Source organism: Schistocerca americana, chromosome 2, assembly GCF_021461395.2.
Source record: "Schistocerca americana isolate TAMUIC-IGC-003095 chromosome 2, iqSchAmer2.1, whole genome shotgun sequence".
NCBI classification, from domain to species: domain Eukaryota; kingdom Metazoa; phylum Arthropoda; class Insecta; order Orthoptera; family Acrididae; genus Schistocerca; species Schistocerca americana.
The window spans coordinates 141,781,635-141,807,466 of record NC_060120.1 but is presented as its reverse complement, the minus strand read 5'-3'; the positions used below and the strand labels follow the sequence as shown (position 1 = coordinate 141,807,466).

Genomic DNA, 25,832 nt, shown 5'->3' with positions numbered 1-25,832 from the left:
TATTGATATATATATATATATATATATATATATCTAAAAATATGTCTGCTTGTGTCTGTATGTGTGGATGGATATGTGCGTGTGTGCGAGTGTATACCTGTCCTTTTTTCCCCCTAAGGTAAGTCTTTCCGCTCCCGGGATTGGAATGACTCCTTACCCTCTCCTTTAAAACCCACTTCCTTTCGTCTTCCCCTCTCCTTCCCTCTTTCCTGATGAGGCAACAGTTTGTTGCGAAAGCTTGAATTTTGTGTGTATGTTTGTGTTTGTTTGTGTGTCTGTCGACCTGCCAGCACTTTCATTTGGTAAGTCACATCATCTTTGTTTTTAGATATATATTTCCTACGTGGAATGTTTCCCTCTATTATAACTCTATATATATATATATATATATATATATATATATATATATATATATATATATATATATATATATATATTTTTTTTTTTTTTTTTTTTTTTGGTGCAATGCTGTTTTGACTGGTACATTCATGTAGAGTTTTTTAATGCCAAAAGATATTAACATAGAATTTTGATGACAATGTATGTCTTTAACTTTATTGGCTAAGTTTTGACTGTCAGAGATAGAATAATTATTCTGGAAAACAAAATATTTTTTCAATATGTCATGCAGAAACCTAGCTCGGTCATGGTAGGCACTATTCATACTATTCAAAATGGGATGTACAGGATGTCCTAATTTATGAACTTTAAATTGTACATGTGACTTTGGAACTTGATGGTTCATGTTAATTAGCTGCCTTTTTTGGAAATGTTCAAGTAAAAATTTAGCATCGATTTCCTTGAAAAACTCTAAGGTTTTCGTAACAATTTCTTGCTTTTTAGCAATGGCAATGACATTCCCTTTATCAGGCTTCATTATTAAAGCATCATTTACTTTAAGTTCACTATTAAAGGCTTTAATTATTTGTATATCATTATTAAAAGTATTATAGGAAACAATTAAGTTTTTGCTAACAATATTGCACACATCATGTGCTATTCTGGCCTGATGAGAGCTGTCTATTTTTGCACAGTCAAGGCCAGTTTTCAAATCTACAACCATATTTTCTCTTACATTTTTGTTAGATAATTGTGCCATAACATTATATTTTAAACCTTCAAGCAAAGAAACTTTGTCTTTAGTAAAATTTATGTTTCCCCACAGCAGTGTCGGGAATGCTCATTTCCCTTATTCAACTGTCATTGTCAGTTTTTTACTTTATTTAAAACTACCTGTAGAAGGGCTGATTTACTACTTTTGCAGACTTCCACATTGCCTATTATCTGGGTACTATACGTTACTATTGTATACCTACAGCCATGTAATTTTGCTTTTAATGCAGATGTTTATATTGTTGCCGTTTTGTTACTAGATGGCAGTACTAATCCTCGTGTCCATCTCATGGCAGTGTCGGCTTACATGCTGTTTAGTCTGATGCCTCTTGCACTGTGTATGTGCCAGTCTTAGTCGGCTACAACTGTTAACTTGTGCCGCCACTTGCAACCATGGTTTTATCGTTCTGTGATAACAGTCTGTCTTTTTTATTATGATTTTTTATTCTTGACTCGTGAGACACAAACATGTCATTTGATGAGAGCACTGTTGCTGAAAGTTTAAAGTTGTTATGTGATTTCATATAAGAACAATTTCTGGTTTTCGTTAGTAATTTTCAGGTATGCCTCTATTTTATGTACCTTATATATTTTTCTAGGAAACTTTTACCATTCTGATGAAGATAGTCTCAGAACTACCAAAACATGGTTAACGTATTTTTTTTTTAAATTGTGTACTACCAGTTGGCTGACTATTACATTTTATATTATTGCATACACAGTTGCTGAGATCACAGCCACAAAATGTTTAAAACATCTACTATCAACCAGGTAACATATGCCATCATCGGATCAAAATCAACATTGTCTTTTCAGGTGTACTAATTTTTTTTTCTGGTGGTGTATGAATTAGGTATCTATATGAACAGTATGCAACTAAAAGACATTAGCTGCTACACACTGATGACAGGATGCTAAGAACGTAACATGCTGAAGATACTCTGTTACCAAGTATCCTCATGTGATCACACTACTTCAACTGACAATCAACATTCATTAGCAGAAACTCTGTGCATCTTATGCACAAATGAAGGTACCATCCACATTTAGTGTAACAGTCTCATTTTCCTTCTTCAAACTGACATTCATGGCATGTGTTTTCTTTATGTGCAGAGAAACCTATCATCATTTCTGTGAAATGACTCCACCTGCCAGTTCTTTACTTGTAGCAAGATATCTTTATTTACAGATTTTGTATCTTCATTTGCTTTACCATGGAAAAGGTTCATTGCACACTATATGACTAGATCTTACCTCCATGAAATGTGGGCCAACAATGGACCACACCTGCATTATATGTATGAGAGGTCTCCCACTGCGAATACATTTAAGTGTAACATCCCCAACACGGTGAAGCAGTAGTTGATGATGACTTTCTAAAGGTGAGCATGGCTGAGTCTTACGCCACCACAGCTTACCCGAAAGTGGCATATCTTTTACAATTCCTGAGTGTTGAGCAAATAACTGTTTTTGTGAAGCACTGCACAAAGCTAATAAGAAATTGCTAAGAGCCTTCAAATTCAGCTTGAGTGCTGCGTCATCAAACAGCCTGTAAACAAATAATCTAATTGTAATACACCATGTTGCACACAAATAAAAGGCACTTAGTTTAATGAATGAAATTTCAATAACAAGCTAAACTTGTTCAATGGAATTCACAAATAAGGAACCAAGACTTGTTCACAAATACAACGAAAAATGTGTCTCAGTTATGATGCAATCATTGCAGTTTCTACAAGTGGCACTCAGTTTATTTTACCCTAGCACTTCCACAATTTCATATCTGATGTAGTTCCTTTTAAGCAGCCTAAATCTATAGGCAGAAGTGGCACTGTTGTGTTAACAATTATGTTATGTGTCACATATTTACTTTGCATTTTGGAGCATATCTATGACCCAAGTACGTGAATTTACTGTCAGAAGTGAGTCACTGACCATCTTGACAATGGCTGGAAACTTTTAACTGAATTATTAACAGAGCTATAGTGACATCCCAGGTGCACACTTGGAAACTTATGGAACAAGCAACTATGAACTTTAACTAAGTAAATGATAAACTGTGGGAAGAAATTAACTGCTGCTGTGCTGAAGAAGCCAATACCCAAATATATACTATGTGATCAAAAGTATCCGTACACCCCCAAAAACACACGTTTTTCATATTACGTGCATTGTGCTGCCACCTACTGCCAGGTAGTCAATATCAGCAACCTCAGTAGTCATTAGACATCGTGAGAGAGCAGAGTGGGGCGTTCCGCGGAACTCATGTACTTCGAAAGTAGTCAGGTGATTGGGTGTCACTTGTGTCATACGCCTGTATGCGAGATTTACACACTGACTGCTGACTGACTGCTGACTGACAGTGACCATTGACAGTTGAAGAGGGTCATAATGTGTAATAGGCAGACATCTATGCAGCCCAGCACACAGGAATTCCAAACTGCATAAGGATCCACTGCAAGTACTATGACAGTTAGCCGGGAGATGAGAAAACTTGGATTTCATGGTTGTGCAGCTGCTCATAAGCCAAACATCATGCCGGTAAATGCCAAATGACGCCTTGCTTGATGTAAGGAGCGTAAACATTGGACGATTGAACAATGGAAAAATGTTGTGTGGAGTGGCAAATCATGGTACATAATGTGGCGATCCAATGGCAGGGTGTGGGTATGGCGAATGCCCGTGTGTAGTGCCAATAGTAAATTAGGAAGTGGTAGTGTTATGGTGTAGTCATGTTTTTCATGGAGAGGGCTTGCACCCCTTCTTGTTTTGTGTGGCGCTATCACAGCGCAGGCCTACATTGATGTTTTAAGCACCTTCTTGCTTCCCACTATTGAAGAGCAATTCAGGGATGGCAACTGCATCTTTCAACACTGTCAAGCGTCTGTTCATAATGCACGGCCTGTGGTGGAGTGGTTACAAGACAATAACATCCCCTTAATGGACTGGCCTGCACAGAGTCCTGACCTGAATCCTACAGAACACCTTTGGGATGTTTTGGAATGTCAACTTCGTGCCAAGCCTCATCAACCAACATCAATACCTCTCCCCAGTGCAGCACTCCGTGAAGCCATTCCCCAAACCTTCCAGCACCTGACTGAACATATGCCTGCAAGAGTGGAAGCTGTCATCAAAGCTAAGGGTGGGCTAATACCGTATTGAATTCCAGCATTACCGATGGAGGGCGCCACAAACTTGCAAGTCATTTTCAGCCAGGTGTCCAAATATTTTTGATCACATAGTGTATGTTGACCTTTCATTGAGTGTTATATCATAGGTACTGAGAAATGGAAGTGGTTTTACTTCTTACGTGATATGAAGGTTTCTTATTCTTAAAAAATCTCTCCATGAATTCACTATGTTGTTTTCTCATTCTTCCGATCATTCATTACCAGCTCTGTTAACTGGGAACCTGCACATTGTTACCTGTTCTTCAAAGACTATTTGATTATATTTTATGCTTGACTCTCTTTCAGAGTCTCAAATAAAACTTAAATAAATACTTACTTGTCAACTTGCTGCGACAGAATACAACTGACTTTAGCTGCATATTGATAATTCAGGACACCATGTGAAGTAATATCTGCATTACTCTCTTGAATGAGCTCTATGATGTTATCTGTAGTAGTCACAGATGAAGCAGGTCCAGCTAGGAAACTATACACATCAACACTGGAAAAAAAAGGATACACACCAATGTAAACAGTCTTTTCTGTCATGTTTCAATGCATTTCAAAATGACTGTAATTATCAATGAGCAATTAAGACCGAACACTTAGCAGTTCGTTTTTCGTGACATGAAAGACTTACCGACAGGTGGACAGAAAATTTTTGGAACACAAAAATAGTAAAATCTCCTATATTTGATTTTACGTCAGTTTCCTGCTTCTGAAAGCATTATTTCCAGAAAGGTGGATTTGCCATTTAATTTAAAAATAAATTTATAGTAACCATGTAAGTTTTACTTGGCAAAATCACGATGAGGAAATTAATAGAAAATTAAAGTTGACGTTACAATAGCTTAGTCATTCTGTAACAAGCAATTGAAAATTGTGGTACCATTTTAACTTAGGGCAATTAAGTATGCCATCTGTAAGTTTATTTAAAATATATCATGTGCTGACTAATACATAAGTCACACTGTAATCTCCATATAATCTATGTATTAGTCAGCACACAATTTGTTTTTAATAAACTTACAGAGTAACAGAAGAATTGATACACATGTAATGCTCATTAATCTTATGAATTTGTCTTTCTTGAAGACAGTACACAGAAACAAAACTCTTGCAGCGGTAACAACATAGGAAAGAAATTACAGTGTGATTTCATAACCACAGAAGCAGCAAAATTTACAGCTCTGCATTTCCATCACGAATATATTGGCATGATGTACTTCATATAGCACAGGCTCAGGTTGGGGAAGGAATGCAGCCTTAAATAAATTAGAGAAATCATGGAAAACCTAGAAATTTATGGCTACACTAGGATTTTAACTCCTTGAATATAAGTACACTGCCTCCACCTTACGTATACAAGACTTGGAGTGTACAACATTACACATATTTCTTATAAACTGTTGTCATCATTAACAATAGTAACCGTATGATAGTTTGTAGCTGGAGGGTCTGAGGGGCAAAACCTGGAGGCTTGGAGTATTATTAATATTTTGGGAGGTGAACAACGACATGCAAGCAGCCATTAAAAAAGACCAATTCCAACATTGTTAAAGACCTATGGAATACCGACTTCTCAATCATTTTATTGAAAGAATATCACCTGACTGCACTACATTTTTTCTTTCCCTGAGAGCTATGGGGGGGCCAAACTCTCCCCTTGCCCCCAGGCATCAGTGCCCTTGACTATTAATATCTCTCTAAAAATAGGGTATACTACTAGAAATCAATGAATGTAAGCCTTGACTGGCGGTCCACGTATATTTATACAATCCTTTGGAAAAGAATGATGCCAATTCCTTGAGAGATATGGATAAGGGGTGGGTGCAATGTGAGTAAGTAAGTTATTTATTTAACTACATGTTCCACAGATTGGATTATACACACAGCTGGGCTACTCCTGTTATAGCATGACGTTTACACCCTTGGTTTCAGTGACTGAGTTGAGGAACTAATAAACACATTGTATTGATAATGCTAAAATTTTCTTACACTGTGCAGACTACATGAAACTCTTTCCCATAGATCTACATGTTATTGCACAACAAATTGCCCCATGTTACAATAAAACTGTAATAAAATGTCTCTGTTCCAATGAAATTGTAACAAACTGTCTGCAGTTACTGTAAAATTGTGATAAAATGCTCCATGTTACAGCAAAACTGTAACAAAATGCTCCAAGTTACAGCAAAATTGTAACAAAATGCTCCTGCTACAGTAAAAAGTGTAACAAATTATCCACTACATTAAATAAATTCACTGAATGTGCACAAGCTGTAGAGTTCTGCAAGTGCTACAGGGTAGACCAGACCACAGACACATAATGATAGGTTGGTACAAGTTCTGCATCACTAAGATACTGAACATGCTGATATGGGGCTATTAATAGATGAAATATCATAGCTTCCAAAAATGTTCAGTTCTGTTACCAAAGACCCCCTACAACACAGTCATATCCTACTGGGTTTTTCTCTGGCATACAAACGTTTGGTTCCTGAAGAGGGGCAGCAGCCTTTTCAGTAGTTAAAGGAGCAACAGTCTGGATGACTAACTAATCAGGCCTTGTAATATCAATCAAAATAGCCTTGCTGTACTGGTACTATGAATGGCTGAAAGCAAGGGGGAAATTACAGCCATAATTTTCCCCATTTTCCCCAATGGCATGCGGTTCTACTGTATGGTTAAATGATAATGACATCCTCTTGGGTAAAATATTCGAGAGGTAAAATAGTCCCCCATTTGGACCTCCAGGCAGGGACTACCCAGGAGGATGTTATCATCAGGAGAAACAAAACTGCTGTTCAACCAATTGGAGTGCAGAATGTCAGATCCGTTAATAGGGAATGTAAGTTAGAAAATTTAAAGAGGGAAATGGATAAGTTAAAGTTAGATATAGTGGGAATTAGTGAAGTTTGTTGGCAGGAGGAACAAGACTCCTGGTCAGTTGATACAGGGTTATAAATACAAAATCAAATAATGGTAATACAGGAGTAGGTTTAATAATGAATAAAAAAACAGGAACACAGATGAGCTACTTTGAACAGCATGGTGAAAACATTACTGAGGCCACAACAGACACGAAGCCCACACCCGCCACAGTAGTACAACTTTAAAAGCCAATTAGCTTTGCAGATAAGGAGGAGATCGAGGAAATATATGATGAGACAAAAGAAATTATTCCGATAGTTAAGGGAGCTGAAAATTTAGGAGTCATGGGGGACTGGAATTAAATAGTAGGAAAAGGATGGACTGCGGAAAGGAATGAAAGAGGAAGCTGCATGGTAGAATTTTGCACCGAGCATAATTTAATCATAGCTACCACTTAGTTTAAGAACATGAGAGAAGTTTTTATATATGGAAGGACCTGGTTTAAGATTAATTGTATAATGGTTAGACAAAGAAATAGGAACCAGATTTTAAACTGTAAGACATTTCAGGGGCACATGTCGACTCTGACCACAATTTATTGGTTACAAACTGTAGATTAAAACTGGAGAAACTGCACAAAGTCAGGAATTTAAGGAGATGGGACCCGGATAAACTGAAAGAACCAGAGATTGTAGATGGTTTCAGAGGGAGTGTTAGGGAACGATTGCCAAGAACAAGGGAAAGGAATACAGTAGAAGAAAAATGGGTAGCTTTGAGAGATGTAATAGTGATGGCAGCAGAGGATCAAGTAGGTAAAAAGACAAGGGCTAGTAGACATCCTTGGGTAACACCAGAGATACTGAATTTAATTGATGAAAGAAGAAAAAATAAAAATGCAATAAATGATGTGGGCGAAAGAGAATACAAATGTATAAAAAATTAGACAGACAGGCAGTGCAAAATGGCTAAGCACGAATGGCTAGAGGACAAATGTAAGTATGCTGAAGCATATATCACTAGGGGTAAGATAAATACTGCCTACAGGAAAGGCTATTTACAATTTGTACAGGAACCAGATGGCAGTTATTGGAGTTGAGCGGCATGAAAGGGAAGCACTGGTTGAGAATGGAGTGAGACAAAGTTGTAGCCTATCCCCAGATAGGCACAGATGGAAAACCAGTCCTACGCAAAGAAGGGAAAGCAGAAAGGTGGAAGGAGTATATAGCGGGTCTATACAAGGGAGATGCACTTGAGGGTAGTATTATGGAAATAGAAGAGGAAGAAGGGAAGGGAGATATGGTACTGAATGAAGAATTTGACAGAACAGTGGAAAACCTAAGTCGAATAAAGGCCCCTGAGTAGAAAACATTCCATTAGAGCTACTGATAGCCTTGGTAGAGCCAGCCATGACAAAACTCTTCCATATAGTGAGCAAGATGTATGAGACAGGCGAAATACCCTCAGACTTCAAGAAGAATATAATAATCCAAAGTCCAACAAAAGCCGGTGCTGACACATGTGAAAATTACCAAATTGTCAGTTTCATACGACATGGCTGCAAAATTATTAACATGAATCCACAGAAGAATGAAAAAACTCATATAAGCCGACCTCGGGGAAGATTAGTTTTGATTCCAGATAAATGTGAGGCAATACTGACCCTACAATTTCTCACAGAAGATAGGTTAAGTGCAGGCAAACCTACGTTTACAGATTTGTAGACTTAGAGAATGCTTTTGACAATGATTACTGGAATATACTCTCTTTCAAATTCTAAAGGTGGCTGGGATAAAATACAGGGAGTAAAAGGCTATTTACAATTTGTACAGGAACCAGATGGCAGTTATTAGAGTTGAACGGCATGCAAGGGAAGCACTGGTTGAGAAAGGAGTGAGACAAAGTTGTAGCCTATTCCCAATGTTATTCAATCTGCATAATGAGCGAGCAGTAAAGGAAAAAAAGAAAAATTTGGAGTAGGAATTAAAGTCCAGGGAGAAGAAATAAAAACTTTGAGGTTCGCTGATGACATTGCAATTTTGTCAGAGACAGAAAAAGGCTTGGAAGAGCAGTTGAACGGAATGGACAGTATCTTGAAAGGAGGACGTAAGATGAACATCAACAAAAACAAAACGAAGATAAAGGAATGTAGTCGAATTAAATCAGGTGATGCTGAAGGAATTAGATTAGGAAATGAGACACTTAAAGTAGTAAACGAGTTTTGTTATTTGGGAAGCAAAATAACTTATGTTGGTTGAAGTAGGGAGGATATAAAATGTAGACTGGCAAAGACAAGAAAAGCATTTCTGAAGAAGAGACATTTGTTAACATCGAGCATAAATTTAAGTGTCAGAAAGTCCTTTCTGAAAGTATTTGTATCAAGTGTACCAATGTATGGAAGTGATACATATACAATAAACAGTTTTGACAAGAAGAGAATAGAAGCTTTTGAAATGTGGTACTACAGAAGAATGCTGAAGATTAAATGGGTAGAGCACGTAACTAATGAGGAGGTACTGAACAGAACTGGGGAGACGGGAAATTTGTGGTACAACCTCACCAAAAGAAGGAATCAGTTGGTAGGACACATTCTGAGGCATCAAGGGATCACCAAATTAGTACTGGAGTGAAGTGCGCAGGGTTTTGTTGTAGAGGGAGACCAACCGATGAACACAGTAAGCAGATTCAGAGGGATGTAGGTTGCAGTAATTACTCAGAGATGAAGAGGCTTGCACAGGATTGAGTTGCATGGAAAGCTCCATCAAACCAGTCTTTGGACTGAAGACCACAACAACAGCAATGTTATTTAACAGTTATGGCACCTATTTATAACCCAAAAACATTCCATAGCTGGCAGAGCCTGCACAGTTGTCAGATTTCTCTTGTCCTACCGGATTTTCCCATGACATTACAGTGGAAGGAAATTACTTGCACTAAGTATAGAATCTAAGATGAACATTTATACAAATCCAAGGTGGACACTGAGTTTAAAATTCAACATGGCAGACTTTAGCTGGGGCATGTGATGTCACACTCAAAGACGGCAATCCAGGATGACATCAATGACATCAGAATCCAAGATAGTTGTTCCAATTTCTGTGGTTGCCTTTCACCCCCCCCCCCCCCATTTTTATTCAGCATCCAAGCTTACTAGCCACCAGGTGGACTCACTGCTCAGTGCTCCATAGTGAAAGGTTGATTATCGTGAAGCATCTTCAGAGATCCATAACTTCCTGAAAGAAAAAACTGATTCATATAGTCATTCGTAAGTATTAACCCATTTCTCTCTCTCTCTCTCTCTTGATGTTTATTATTATCCACTGTGTAGATGTTTTAATGATGTTTTATTTGTTTATCTCAGCAAAACAGCTCCTTGCAAACTTATAAAAAAAACAATTCATGCATAAATAAAAAATCTTGATAAAACTTGGTAGGTAAGAAGAAGCGTGTGCGCGGAAGAAAGGAAAACTTTCATGGTCTTGCACAAAAACGAACTTTCAGGCTTAATATTTTCAAAGGATTATTATTCAGACAACACATTGATTTACAAGAAAAACGTCTTCTCTCCATGAGAACTACAGGTAGTCTCTCTCTAATGATTGACAAAAAAATTGAATGGGATTTTTAGCATTTGTTATAAGCCTTCTGGCACAGCAAAATATATCTTTATTGATGCTTACAGTGGCCGCGCTAATGATTATTATCATTGGTTTTCTTACATACCGATACAAGGGTTAAAATAGTGCAATACATCCTTTTTGGTTTTACCCAATTTCATGTTTAAGGGGCAAAACACAAGGTGTTTTGACATCATTAGTTTCAGACAAACTATCTTTGAATCCCATGAAATATAAGTTTCATTAAAAGCTGAAATGTAATTAATGTTCTTGAAAACTTTATAATCAATATTTGTAATAATTTGAAAATTTTGCAAAATACCCCACCACCATTAATTAACTCTGCAAAATGAAAACTTCTGTTACAACATAAGTTTGTGAAGCTTTCATGCCACATCCATTAATGTGTAATAAAGATGGTTTCTGTTATGTCTGCACTATAACACAACAAATATTCCGTGATAACCAAATTTATTTGATCTTCTGTCACTCAAAACAAAACTTAAGTTCGACTACACAACACTTCGCTGGCTGTAGCACAAAGGAGAAATCAGATTCACTAGTAGAGAATACAAGTCCAAACCACTGCCAACCAGTCAATACCAACGCGTCACAAGTTTCCAGCCAGGGAGGCCACAGTACGGTTTGGTCGTCGCGAATCCAGCAGCTGGGTAGTAACACAGTCATCGGCAAAGATTGAACTGGTTAAAAGGGCTCAGGGAGCTCGCTTAAATCCGCAGGTCCGGCCAATCAGAGTGTTGGTAGATGGCGCCCTTATACGGTTGCTCACTCTCGTGGCAAGGGCAGCACCGCCAGGGTAATCCGTATCTATAGTGGTGTGTACGCTGCCGATAATCCCGCGACGACGCGTTCACTTGTGCCAGTTGTTGACATCGTTTGCGGCGCCAGTGCTACTCACTGTGTGCCACGCGTGTTGTACCACGCCGCGCCGAGTTGACAGCTGCTGTGCGGCCTCCGATACGACAGTTTCTGATAAATCCTGTATTTGTATTCAGAGTAAGTTACACTCAAATCAGTACGTGGCAATATAAAGGACATGAAACTGTGGCAACATAATTGATTTTCTCTAATTAGAATTTTCCTTGATAAACTGTGGCATTTTCATTTTGATATTCCACATTACCTGAATTTTGCCTGCTGGTTAACAGAGTATGTATATTATGGCAAAAATAACTAACTGATACCAGGTTTCATTATTTAAATCTAGACTTGTCACTTCGAACTGCAGGGACAAATCAGTAATATCACTGACACAGTTTTTTTCCATCATCATCATCATCATCTCAGCCTTTACCCACATCATGTGGGGTCAGCATTGCTTTGCTGGATCCTTCTCTTCCATAAATGCCTATACAGTGCTTCTTCTCTGAGCCATGCTTTCTCCCTTAGGTCCCCTGCTACCTTGTCTTTCCATCTCAGTTTCGGTCCTCCTCTTCTCCTTGGTCCTTCAATTTCTGGGTCTTCAATTCTTCTCCCCAAATAGTACTCCCCCTCCTCTCTGCACATGTCCATAGCATCTTAGCCTACTTTCTTGGACCTTCTTCCCTATGGCCCCCCTTTCACTGTTCCCCTGATGTATTCATTCCTTAGTCTATCCTTTCATGCCACCCCACTCATCCACCTTAACATTCTCATTTCTACCACTTCCATCTTTTTCTCTTGGGCTTTTGTAATTGGCCAAGTTTTTGTGCTATACAGCATCACAGGCCTCACTACAGATTTGTAAAGCTTTCCTTTCATTCTGCAGCTAACCTTCTTATCACACAGTACTCCGCTCAGTTTCCTCCAGTTCATCCATCCGCTATTTATCCTGTGCCATATTTCAGCCTCCAGTCCTCAATCACTTTGCACGTAAAAGCCTAGGTATTTAAATTTCTTGACTAGTGTCAGTTGTTCTCCTTGCAGGTTAATATATAGGTCTTTAAATATGTCTGCTTGTGTCTATATGTGTGGATGGATATGTGCGTGTGTGCGAGTGTATACCTGTCCTTTTTTTCCCCCTAAGGTAAGTCTTTCCGCTCCCGGGATTGGAATGACTCCTTACCCTCTCCTTTAAAACCCACTTCCTTTCGTCTTCCCCTCTCCTTCCCTCTTTCCTGATGAGGCAACAGTTTGTTGCGAAAGCTTGAATTTTGTGTGTATGTTTGTGTTTGTTTGTGTGTCTATCGACCTGCCAGCGCTTTTGTTCGGTAAGTGACCTCATCTTTGTTTTTATATATAGATCTTTGGCATCATTTGTACACATATACCCTGTTTTCACCCTGCAGGTATCAGTACTTAAATAAAAATGAAAGACTACATATAATCACTTATAGTTTGTATTACCGTCCAATTTGGAGACAAAATAAACAAGAATAAAGAAAACAGTCAAGTTAAACATATTTCACTGTAAATAGTTCCAAAAAGTGATGATATGCTTCCAGGCACACATTTTGTTTGGATGCTGTTGCCCAGCAAATGATACATTCTGTTTGAACAAGAGTTTCTGTCTTCTGGAATATAATATTTTAAGAAAGATGGGATGAGTCGTACTAACATTTAGTTTCTAGTGCCATCCATTTGCACCCTGGTTTGACTCAGACTGTTGGAATCTGCTCTGATTCAACATTTGGGGTTATGTAAACATTACCTCTCTTCTCTTCTCTTCTGTGGTATTTGTCCATCTTACCTCTAAAGGTAGTATTTTGGCTCAAAAATTCTATAACAGGTAGTTACCTTTGGCCTAACATAAATTCCAACTGCTGGTACCTTATGCCAGATGCTGTATCTTGAGTAGCATCTAACACCCTCAAATACCACAACTGCCGTATAGTAATTCATTACTACAAGCATTATGAAACACAATGTTTGAGCTTCTATAAATTTAGAAAAATGCACTCCCTCATTTTTCCCTTCTTTCCTTTTGTGAAGACCTTCTGGAAAATATTGAGTTACCTTTTGAGCAATAATCATTATGGGATAATTGAAGAGCCTAGTTCAACTACTTACCACGCATCATCATCTTCATTTTCATCCTGAATAATGAAACCCATTGTCAAATAATCTGATGTTTTATCTGATTGCAAAGAACTTGAGCTAGATGCTTTCACAGGAAGTTTTGAGATGAGATTTCTATTTTTTGACTGACTGAAGAAACCATGTTCCAATTGACATACATATAAACAGCATCTGAAAAAATAACAAAGACATAAATTATACGAAAATTCCAAGTCAGTTTACAAGTTTTTGAGAAGTACCTCTTGCTCAGCATATTGTTTCAAAAATAATCTGCATTTACTAGGATATGCTACTAAAAGGTACAGAATGAAGATTTCCAATAATTGTAACATTGTTATAATTAGCCAAGAAATCAAAGTAATTTACTGTTAGTTGTACAATTTGCATGAGAGAAGGTGGTGATGTCTAACTAGTCAGTTTTCAAGGTTTTTTTTTAATGCCTGCAACAAACTCCAGTTAGTCCATATTACCATCTTACGGGTATACAAGACTCAGATTTCATATGAATAACAATGACGGAAGTTGGGGAGGGGGGGGGGGGGGGGGGGGGGGGGAATTGAACCACATTTTATATTCCAGGTATAACACCTGAACATCAGTATGAGGCAATATTGGATGAAATTGCTGTTATTCATGACATGACCTATAGGTTACAGATGCCAATAACAGGTTAAATACTGTTGTGAAGTAGGCCAACTTCAATGATGACTTTTTTGTTGTTGTGTGTTCCTTTATTGTGTCATTACCTTCCCAGTTCTGTCCTACAGTTACAGTTCATTCCAAAGAACTGCAAGCTTCATACAGCCTGTAAAAATTTGACAGTATAAAGTCTCACACATGTCACTGAAAATACAGTCTTGATGTGTAATAACCTGTTGTACAACTTTCAGATCAAATTAAACAATTCTGCAAGAAGTACTTGAGGCAGAGGTAATACATCATCATCATCATCATCACTGAATGTGGTAAACTACAAATACATAATCACCTACATGTCTGCAGTAAATTGGACAAACCCAGTGCTATGCATTATCTACTTACAGCCATTGAAAAAAACTATTTAGGCTGCAAAATGTTTGGTACTACTGTTAATTTTACCTTTAGATGCCTAGAACTTGCAAATAGTCAACACTGCACATGACGTTTATCCTACAGAAGATGAAGAGCTAAAGAATCCAATAGGCAGGCCATGTAGCCTGTATGCCAGAAGAAAGACAGATGAAGAAGGCACTTGAAGGGAAATCAAACATCAGATGCCCCAAACAACAAGAATGGCAGTGTTGGGTGGATGACATGACAAAGGGCCTGACAGCCCTGGAGAGATACCTGGAAGAACCGAGCACAAAAAACAGAAAGGAATGGAGTCAGTTTGTGGATACAGCACATTGTTTGCAGGACCTGTGATTGCTGGATGATGATGATGATGATGATGGTAATGGTGACACATAAGTAGTTGACCACATACTAAGAATTAGGAAAAAACATTTGGCAGGAATAAGAAACTTACACAGCAACCTTATAAAGGATGTAAACTATCTTCTCTCTCATGTTTCTCTTGATCGGAATCTACAACTGTTGATATTCATCATCAATGACAGGATTCACCACAGTTGTAAAAGTTTTTATTTTCTAAAATGAAAGCACAAACTGGTCTTGGGACCTGAGTCCCATCTTCAGGTGCATCTGCAAAGTTATAAAGATGTAACTATGCCTTTCCAAATTATTAGCATTAAAAGAACTACACAGAACTTATACTAAAATTATCAAGGAAAAAACCACATGTACATACATAAAATGTGAATCCATAAAAGTCACATAACAGAGGTTAAATTAGGCTAAAATAGTGCATCCCAGGTACATTGCATAAAACAAGAAACCTCTCAATTGCTACACCTGTCAGAAAGCCTCTGGCAGAGAAGGACCGTAAAAAGACATGGGTCTCCAAATCAAAAAACCAGAACCACTGTAAATAAAATGAAAATACAAAGTATTAAATGCCCCATTCGAAATTTTACAATGGTGTGGGCTTAAAGGCATGCCAAACATGGGCCTTTATAAAGTTAGACAGACATTCTTTCAAACACTGAAACAAACAAAAAGTGTTTTTATAGTCTGTGCACCTGCAGGCATGTGTGAATACACAGTGTGACCTATGAGTAAAGATTGTGATGTACACCTATCAGGCCTGTGCCAAGCACACACCAAAGTTGCAATGCCAGTGGGAGAGGTCATACAGCCATAACATAAATGAGTGTACTGCTCACACCAACCGATGGTCAAAATCTGAGATTTTATAACTATTATTATTGGGTCCAAGAACTCACAGGCTAGCATCAACTTCATGAAAGCTAATTTCACTCATGCAGCATGTGCCATAAACCCATTACAGACCAACAAATGGAGCCAAAATGAGGTAAATGGGCATAATTCCTATACTGCCACTCAAGAACTCGTGTAGCACACCGTGAGAGCATAATCCAAAGTGTCACTAATTTTTATTCATTCAGAACTGCCGATACACTAAAGCAAATTCCACTTTGTAACTTCATAGCCTACCAATGATACAAATGAAGCAGCTAACAAATTACAGCAATACTGATCACAGTAACAATAGCCACTACAATAAAAAACCAAAATAAATGATTTTTGCAGAATACTGCTCACAGCAACAATAGCCACATCAATCAGAAACAAAATAAAAACCAGATAATGAAAATCACTGACAAAAATCAAAGCAATACTACATATTTTATGCTTTGATTTTCATAAGTGATTTTTATTATCTGGTTTTCATTTTGGTTGTTATTGATGTAGCTACTGTTTCTGTGAGCAGGACTCCTTAAAAATCTTTTATTTTTGGTTTTTATTGTAATGGCTATTGTTACTGTTATCCATATTGCTATTATTCGTTAGCTGCTTCATCTATATTGTTGGCAGGCTATAAAGAGTCTTATAAGTTTGTTCCATTTGCTTTAGCTTATCAACAGTTCTGTATGAGTATAAATTAGCGACAATTTGCATTATACCTCTCATAGTGCGCTATATGAGTTCTCGATGGGCATTACAGTAATTATGTCCATTTACTTGGTTTTGGCTGCATTTGTTGGTTAGTTATGGGTCTATGCCACACACCATTGTCCGTAATATTAGTGACTCTTTGCTACATGAGGGAAGTCAGCTTTCACTGAAGTTGATGATAGTTTGTGAGATCTTAGATCTGATAATAATGGTTATAATATCTCAGAATTCAATTGTCAGCTGGCACGAGCAGTGCGCTCACTTGTGTTATGGCTATACGGCCTCTACCACTGGCATTTAACTTTGATGTGTGCTTCGCACAGGCCTGAAAGGTATGTATGCAGCATTGGTAAGTCGTAACCTTTACTTAAGAGCCACATTATGTATTCATACATACCTGCAGGTGAACAGACGCTAAACCACTTTTCTGCTTGTTTCAGTGTTTGAAAGACCGCTTATCTAACTTTTTGCAGATCTATGTATGACACGCCCTTGAACCCGCACCTTTGTAAGTTTTCAAATGGGGATTATGGGATGAATTATGGGATGATGAGTCATACATCAATTTATATTTTCAATTTATTTACAGTGGTTCTGCTCTTTTAATTTGTGAACCAATGCCCTTTTATGTAGGTCCTGCGAGAAGCTTTCTGGCAAGACTAGCAACTGAGAGGGTTTCCAGTTTTGTGCCAAATAGCAGGGATGCACCATTTTTACCCTAATTTCACCTCTGCTATTCATCTTTTCTGGGCGCTTATTTTATATATGTTCATGATTTTTTTCTTCTTAAGAATTTTAGTATAAATTCTGTTGTTTTTTTATGCTAACCATTTGGACAGACATCATTATTTATAACTTTGCAGATGCACCTGATGATGGGACACAGGTCCCAAAACCAGGTTGTGTTTTCATTTTAGGAAACAAAAAATTTTACAGTTGTAGTGGATCTTATCACTGACGACATCTTCTCTCTGCCTGTGAGTGCTTCAAAGTCGACATACCTTTTGCTGATGCTGGTATGTTCCCATTTTTTTGCGGTTGTAACATTTTGGGCCTCTATGTTACTGAAGTTGTTCTTTTTATGTGCTTGAAGAGCTGTATCATTAAAACTCAAATTGTCACATGTATTATCCTTTACTTCCTGTAGTAATTTATTTTTTTGTGGAATCTCTCATTATTGGCCTGTTGCAGTTCATTAAACCCATAATCATTGATTTTTATTCATTAAGCAGCCTGCATATAAAATACATCCTATCCACTCATCTTTCAGTTTGAAACTAAGATGATTTAATTTGTTTTACATTGAAATTATTCTCTACACATATTCTTCCATGGGTGAACAGTTCTCCAATCCTTATGTTAAGACTGTTCTCAGCAATCCTGTTCTATGGTAAAGTTCAGAGTTCTGATAGCTTGTTTTAATTTCCCTCACACCTCTTTAACAGTTTTCAAGTGTTACGAAGAAGCACATAAATATAAGGACCAACTAACAAGATTATTTCAGCACTTACAGTGTTTATGATTAAATATCATTTGTGGTCTCTCCTGTTACACACTGCCACACTTGTCTGTGTTGGAAGTAAGTTTTTATAGCTAACTGCGACATATCGCAATTTTCTATCTCTTTTATTTTTTCAATTACTGGACATGAATTAGTGCAGAAGGAACTCATAATGTCACTGTTCCTTATTTATGTATTGATATGAACTTTCGTGGAGTAACAGAGATACACAGTTTCCTTTGCTTCAAGTAACCATTGTTGTGTGTAATATTGGCGAATTTGGTGGAATGGGCCTATTGTCTGTTGCTTTTTAACCTTTCAGTGAAAAATGGCAGTGGTTTGAAACTAAAGGAATAGTGTTTATTTAAACAGTGAACGAATTTAACACAAACTTTTACAAAATGTAAAAACACACAACATCTACAAAAGGTGGTCATAGGAATAGCTGTAGTAATTGCGCAAAAGATGATTTTCTAGTAGAGACTTGGACTCTGATTCATAGTTTACAATGGTTCTCAAATTTGTATTGCTTTACTGAAGTTGCGCAGGTTTCCTGAAATTCAGGAATGACTTGTGGTACTCTCAACATACAGTGTATTTGCATTTAAAGTAAACCTCACAGCACAATATTTTGTAACAATGTCTTCCATGATGCTCATTGCCAAATTCCTTACAGGCAGGCATTTGTATGCACAAAATTGCCATGTTTCTTCAAATGATTCCAAATACATGTACGTTTTAGGTTCTCTGAGACTGCAGACTTGTGTGCAAGTTGCGTTTGCATGAGTGTGTGTGTGCGTGTGTGTATGTGAGTCTACTGCTGACAAAGGCCTTAATGGCCGAAAGCTATAATCGTGTGAATCTTTTTGTTATGCCTATTGCAACTCAGCATCTCTGCTATATGGTGAGTAGCAACTTTCCTTCTCTGGTGTTGCTATGTTTTAGGTTCTGCATTTCAATCCTGCACTGAACCTCATATTTTGAAATACATCTAATGCCATAACTAATAGAAGGCTAAAGGGTAATACAGACAGCATAATGTTTAGCATGGTCAAAGAATTATCACTAGCTGAAAGTGTCAGAACTTAACTGCATATGTTTTACAAACTCATCATGCATCGATCTATCAGAGATAATAAGCCATTACCTTTACTACTGCAGGTGAATGTTAAAGTGAGAGGGAAAATTGAATCGTCAATAAGCACACACAAAAAAGAAAGTTCCTGCTATAATGAGAGAGGAAATTCTGTAACATACTAGAGAGTGACCCCTTAGCCTCTATATTTGTAATCTGAAATTCAAATTAGTGAACTATCAATACAAAAATGCAAAATATGGTACAAAAAGAAACTGAGAAAGAAATGCTCCACATGAAAAGAAAAAGCCGCATGAAACATTGTACCTCACAAGATATGCCAACAAAGGGCCCAAAGAGAACAGAACAATTTTTTTTTAAAAAAGACAATTCAAACAAAGGCTTCTGCAGTGTGACTATATGTGTTATAGTTTTATCCCTAAATGAAATAAGGGAAAGGCAACCACTCATATTTACCAGATTAATGTGTGGGGCATAGCAACACCTAACAGGAAACAATATTCCCACTAGCTTTCGAGCTCTTGCTGCTTTTCTTGTAAAAGTGTATAAAGTACACAAATTCTCACACAGGCACATAACATATTCCCATGGTCATGACAAGAGTCTCTTTGGTGGTAAGGGGAGTGTGCATTTGGTTGTCTGTGAGGATATGTGTGTGAATGTGTGTAATTTAACTATAAAAAGAACAAGAGCTTAGAAGCTAGTGTGAATAGTGTTTCCTGTTATGTGTTTCTACACTCCACACATAGTCCTATAGGAGAATGGTTGCCTCTTCCATATTTTACATACCGTTCCATCCAGTAATTTCCATTTCTGTTACATAATTTCATCTCTTAAATTTTCAATGATTAGGTACAAAACACAAGCAGCTCGTAGCATTCACACTTCCACTTATCCAAAACTAGGGACCAGAGTGCTCTGTAAGCGGCTGACAAATAGTACATATGCATGAAAAGTCTTGTTAGGACAATAGAATTACATTTACCGGAACACATGTGGCCAACAGTCAGGGCTGTGGCTCCCAAGTTCAAGTCCTCGACCAAGAAGGACATCCATACTGAGAGCGTGTGATGTATGAAGTTTCTCTGGCCAACCCTGAAGAAGACGTAGAACATCACGTGGCCTCCGTAAATGACGCCTCACTTGTCCGAGTCCAGCCTGCGCTGTTGTTCCTGCACTTATATCCCCAACCACAGTTGGGCACGATGCTTCTGCCAGAAGTCCAAATACACTTCCACATCGGTTCTGAAGGCCTGTAACACGAAGGCAAAAATAGCAATATTACAGCAGATCTGAAAAGAAGTGCAATATATTACACCGACAGCCCGTAGTAAATTTTACAAACTATATTCTTTGTTGAAACTTCCTGGCAGATTAAAACTGTGTGCCCGACCGAGACTCGAACTCAGGACCTTTGCCTTTCACGGGCAAGTGCTCTACCATCTGAGCTACCGAAGCACGACTCATGCCCGGTACTCTTCTTTGTTGTGTCCATTGTAAAACATCTACAACATGCCAAACTATTAAAGATACAATTGGAATGTAAAATGGAACTTCTGGAGCAGAGGCAACTGAGAAGTGTGGAGGGGGAGGGAGAAGGGACTGGACATCCAAAATAACCATATGGAAATCAACATCTATGAATATTCATACTCTCCAAAATCACTGTGTGAAATGCCTGGGTGGAGGGTGCTTCCAACTGAACACATGTTATGTTCACAGTTACATAAGGAGTGCGGGAAGAATGACTGCTGAAATGGGTTTGTGCATGGTGATACATAGGGTTCTTGAAACTTTGTAAGTAGGCTTTCACAGGATAGCTGAGACCTGTCTTCAGGTTTTTCAGCATAAACATAACACTCTCCCATTGGTGAAACAAATATGTCACTGTTTGCCCCTCCCTTCTTTTTATACACGGTGTTACAAAAAGGTACGGCCAAACTTTCAGGAAACATTCCTCACACACAAATAAAGAAAAGATGTTATGTGGACATGTGTCCGGAAATGCTTAATTTCCATGTTAGAGCTCATTTTAGTTTTGTCAGTATGTACTGTACTTCCTCAATTCACCGCCATGATTTCATATGGGATACTCTACCTGTGCTGCTAGAACATGTGCCTTTACAAGTACGACACAACATGTGGTTCATGCACGATGGAGCTACTGCACATTTCAGTCGAAGTGTTCGTACGCTTCTCAACAACAGATTCGGTGACCGATGGATTGGTTGAGGCAGACCAATTTCATGGCCTCCACGCTCTCCTGACCTCAACCCTCTTGACTTTCATTTATGGGGGCATTTGAAAGCTCTTGTCTACGCAACCCCGGTACCAAATGTAGAGACTCTTCGTGCTTGTATTGTGGACGGCTGTGATACAATACGCCATTCTCCAGGGCTGCATCAGCGCATCAGGGATTCCATACGACGGAGGGTGGATGCATGTATCCTCGCTAACGGAGGACATTTTGAACATTTCCTGAAACAAAGTGTTTGAAATCACGCTGGTACGTTCTGTTGCTGTGTGTTTTCATTCCATGATTAATTCGATTTGAAGAGAAGTAATAAAATGAGCTGTAACATGCAAAGTAAGTGTTTCCGGACACATGTCCACATAACATATTTTCTTTCTTTGTGTGTGAGGAATGTTTCCTGAAAGTTTGGCCGTACCTTTTTGTAACACCCTGTATAGATACTTCCCACCAATATTCTCAGTTAGTTGAATTTAGTATGGACCCCCCCCCCCCCCCCCACACACACACACACACAAACACACATACATTTAAGCAATATTCTATGATGGGGTCCCTGTGAGAAATCTGCAATGCAGACTGACTGCATTTTCCCAGTGAACTACCAGTGAACTGATGTCTGCCACCAGCTTTACCCACATAAATTGTTACATTGAAGTATTTGTTTGAGTTGACTGGCTTCAATTGTGCCCCATTAATATTTTAGTCAGAGGAACTTATGTTTTAGCATACTGTGCATTTACATTTCTGAAGATTTAAAGTAGGTATCTTTGCACCACTTTGAAATCTCATCACTAAATGAACATTTGTGCAGCTTCTTTCAGGCAGTACTTCATCAAAGGTAGCTGTATAATCTGCAAAAAAGCCTGTGGGTACTATTAACATTGCTTGCCAGGTCGTTAATACACATCATGTGAAGTAAGGGAAAAACACTTTACAAACATTCGCAAACTTTAAGGGGACATATTTTTCTTGAGTACATCGATAGTTCTTTTGTCTGCATTGTAACTCATACCTTCAAGCATCTGAATATTGAAATTCACTCTGAATAGATTCCAATTCATTTTCCCGATGTCAGAAATTAGTTTGTGTGTGCAGGGTTTACTCATTTCTGTACTTCCAGCCTTAAATGTACTTCCGGCCTTCAGAAGAGAGAGTACCAGGTTGTGGTTGCTTGTTGTCATACTATCTGTGCAGTCCACAAAAATGCATTGTCAACAGCATGACAGTCTGCCAAAGATGCATCTATGTTTGCTTCTGATCCTCCTCAATTATAGTACACTGACACCTGACCAATTTGTTTAGCACTTGGTGATACAATTCGGGAACTGTTTCCCAGTAAAGCACCTCTCTCATCCATTACATGGTTCTTCCAGAGTACAGATTTGGCAATAACATCAGTTTCAGTTTCCTTGGGAGAGCACCACAGACCTGCATCTTCTTTTGAATCTTTCTATCTAATTTTACAAGCAATGGAAAATCCCAGATGGAATGTAACAATATTATGAAAAGGAAAGTTGCAACTCACCATATAGCGGAGATGCTGAGTTGCAGATAGGTACAATAAAAAGAGTGTCACAAATATAGCTTTTGGCCAGTAAGGCCTTTGTTAAAATTAGAAGACTGACACACACATACGCACTCACATAAATGCAACCCCCACACACATGACTGCAGTCTCAGGCAACTGAGGCCACTCTGTGTGTATGTGTGTGTCTGTCGTCTAAGAACTGACACTGTTTGCTGATGATACAAGCATAATTATTAATCCGTAAAAGAAAGTCCGATACAAAATGATACAAATAAGGTCTTTGGAAAAGTTATCAATTGGTTTTCTGCAAATGGGCTTGCTCTAAACTTTGAAAAAACACAGTACATCCAATTTTCTGCTGCAAAAAGTGCAGTTCCTTCAATAAATGTAACACATCAATAGAAGTCAGTAGCCAGGGTAGAGCATGCAAAGTTTCTGGGTGTACATATAGATGAGAATCTTAATTGGAAAAGTCACATTTTGGATCTCCTAAAGCGACTAGGTTCAGAAACTTTTGCAATCAAGAATAATTGCCAATTTTGAGCATGTAGAAATTAGTAAGCTAACATACTTTGCATACTTTCACTCTCTGGTGTCATATGGAATAATATTCTGGGGCAACTCAACACTTAGGCAAAAGGTATTCACTGCTCAAAAGATAGTAGTTAGAATAATGTGTGGGGTTCACAGTCGCACATCTTCTAGGTATCTCTTTAAAAGGTTAGGAATTCTTACAACTGCTTCACAGTACATTTACTCAGTAATGAAATTTTTTCTCAACAACATGGACCAGTTTAAAATCAACAGCAACATTCATGATTACAATGCCAGAAAAAAGAAAGACTTACACTATCCTTTATTTAACCCATCTTTGGCACAGAAAGGGGTAAAATATGCTGCTATAAAACTTTTTGATAAATTACCAGATGAAATAAAATGTCTGACAGACAGCAATAATAGTTTCAAAAACAAATTGAAATCATACCTCCTTAACAACTCTTTCAATACCATAGATGAATTCTTGAAAATGAGTAAATAAATCTGGAGATATAATATATGCATTTTGTGCCATTTAAGGGAATGGGATAGATAATAGAAATATTTAGGTATAACACTATAATGTTAAAAAAACTTGTTTCCTGTGTGAATTTCTTGTGCATTTGACACGTTCCACATATAACTGTTTTTCAGTGCCATTGATCAATGGAACACATAACTAACTGACGATGGTCTAACTGGCCGAAAGCTATATTTGTGACAGTCTTTTTATTGTGCCTATCTGCGACTCAGCATCCCCTACCTAATTTTTAGAATTTTACTGTCAATCCTGGGTTCCTTAAACTAGAAGAAATAAATAAAATGTGAAATTCTAGTGAAAAGTCTAATTTTTCATCATCTTAACATATGCTTTAATGAAAGTTCTTACTAGGAAAGATATCTGTTAGTAGTGAATATTCTGAAATAACTTTGTTTATACTGTAATTACTGACACTGAAATAGAAAAAAAAAATTTATATTTCATACTCACCTAAGATATTGCTGAGCCTTGCTGCCTTGTGAAGTCCTTCAAGGCTCGAGATAACACTGTCTCGTGCTCGACGGTGCTCTTCCCGAGCTCCTTCTGAGCCCAATAAAAGAGCTAGACTTGAAGTTACACCCAGTGGTACTCCATCTTCACCTAATGCAGCTGACAGCACAGCAAGCATAGAGTCCCAAACACAGCTGAGGACACGGCGAGAAAGTTTTAGACCTGAAAAATGAAAATTTTACATTATGTAAAGCAGAAGTTTGTACCCTTTGTGCATGACACTTTTCACGAAGGACCACCACTTGACAAATCTCTCTCTCTCTCTCTCTCTCTCTCTCTCTCTCTCTCTCTCACACACACACACACACACACACACACACACACACAGTATGGGGAAATAAAAACATTAAAGACTTAAAGAGATTATTGAATTTGCAATAGATTTATAATTTCTTCATCATAAAAAATTATCATGCATTTGATTCAGGATGAGCCTGAACTTCGATGACAACAATTTAAAGATTGTTCGGGGGTATTTTCAGAGTATTTTGGTATAAGAGACCTGGGGTTTCTGCATGATAATAATTACAGGTAGTTTGATTTCTAACCTACATTTGTCTCTGTATCTCTGCACAACAGTGCAATTGTCAATAGTATGCTGCATGTGTCTTGTTTGAAAATAAACTTCTACCATTTAATCATGGTACTTACTGTTGCTAATAGCGATGTCCACTTTTTCTTCACCCTCAAACTAGCAGTCAGTACTGGTTGGTTCTGTTCCAGTTTTGTTTTTCTGACAGTGTTAGTGGCACACTATCAGAGATACAAAGCAGTATGAATACTTTTACTGCTGAAGAGTTGTTGTTGTTGTTGTTGTTGTTGTCTTCAGTCCTGAGACTGGTTTGATGCAGCTCTCCATGCTACTCTATCCTGTGCAAGCTTCTTCATCTCCCAGTACCTACTGCAGCCTATATCCTTCTGAATCTGCTTAGTGTATTCGTCTCTTGGTCTCCCTCTACGATTTTTACCCTCCACACTGCCCTCCAATACTAAAGTGGTGATCCCTTGATGTCTCAGAATATGTCCTACCAACCGATCCGTTCTTCTAGTCAAGTTGT

The 25,832-nt window shown here is 38.0% G+C and overlaps 1 protein-coding gene across 1 annotated transcript in view; it reads right to left on the bottom strand.

The window, feature by feature from the left end:
• Positions 1–25,832, bottom strand: part of LOC124595869 (brefeldin A-inhibited guanine nucleotide-exchange protein 3) — a 306,469-nt gene that overhangs the window by 58,502 nt on the left and 222,135 nt on the right. The window contains exons 16-20 of the mRNA XM_047134775.1: positions 24,715–24,936; positions 20,390–20,657; positions 13,781–13,960; positions 4,621–4,785; positions 2,368–2,662 (exon numbers count right to left, since the gene is read on the bottom strand). Coding sequence (XP_046990731.1) covers positions 2,368–2,662; positions 4,621–4,785; positions 13,781–13,960; positions 20,390–20,657; positions 24,715–24,936 — 1,130 coding nt within the window. The remainder of the gene's footprint in view (positions 1–2,367; positions 2,663–4,620; positions 4,786–13,780; positions 13,961–20,389; positions 20,658–24,714; positions 24,937–25,832) is intronic.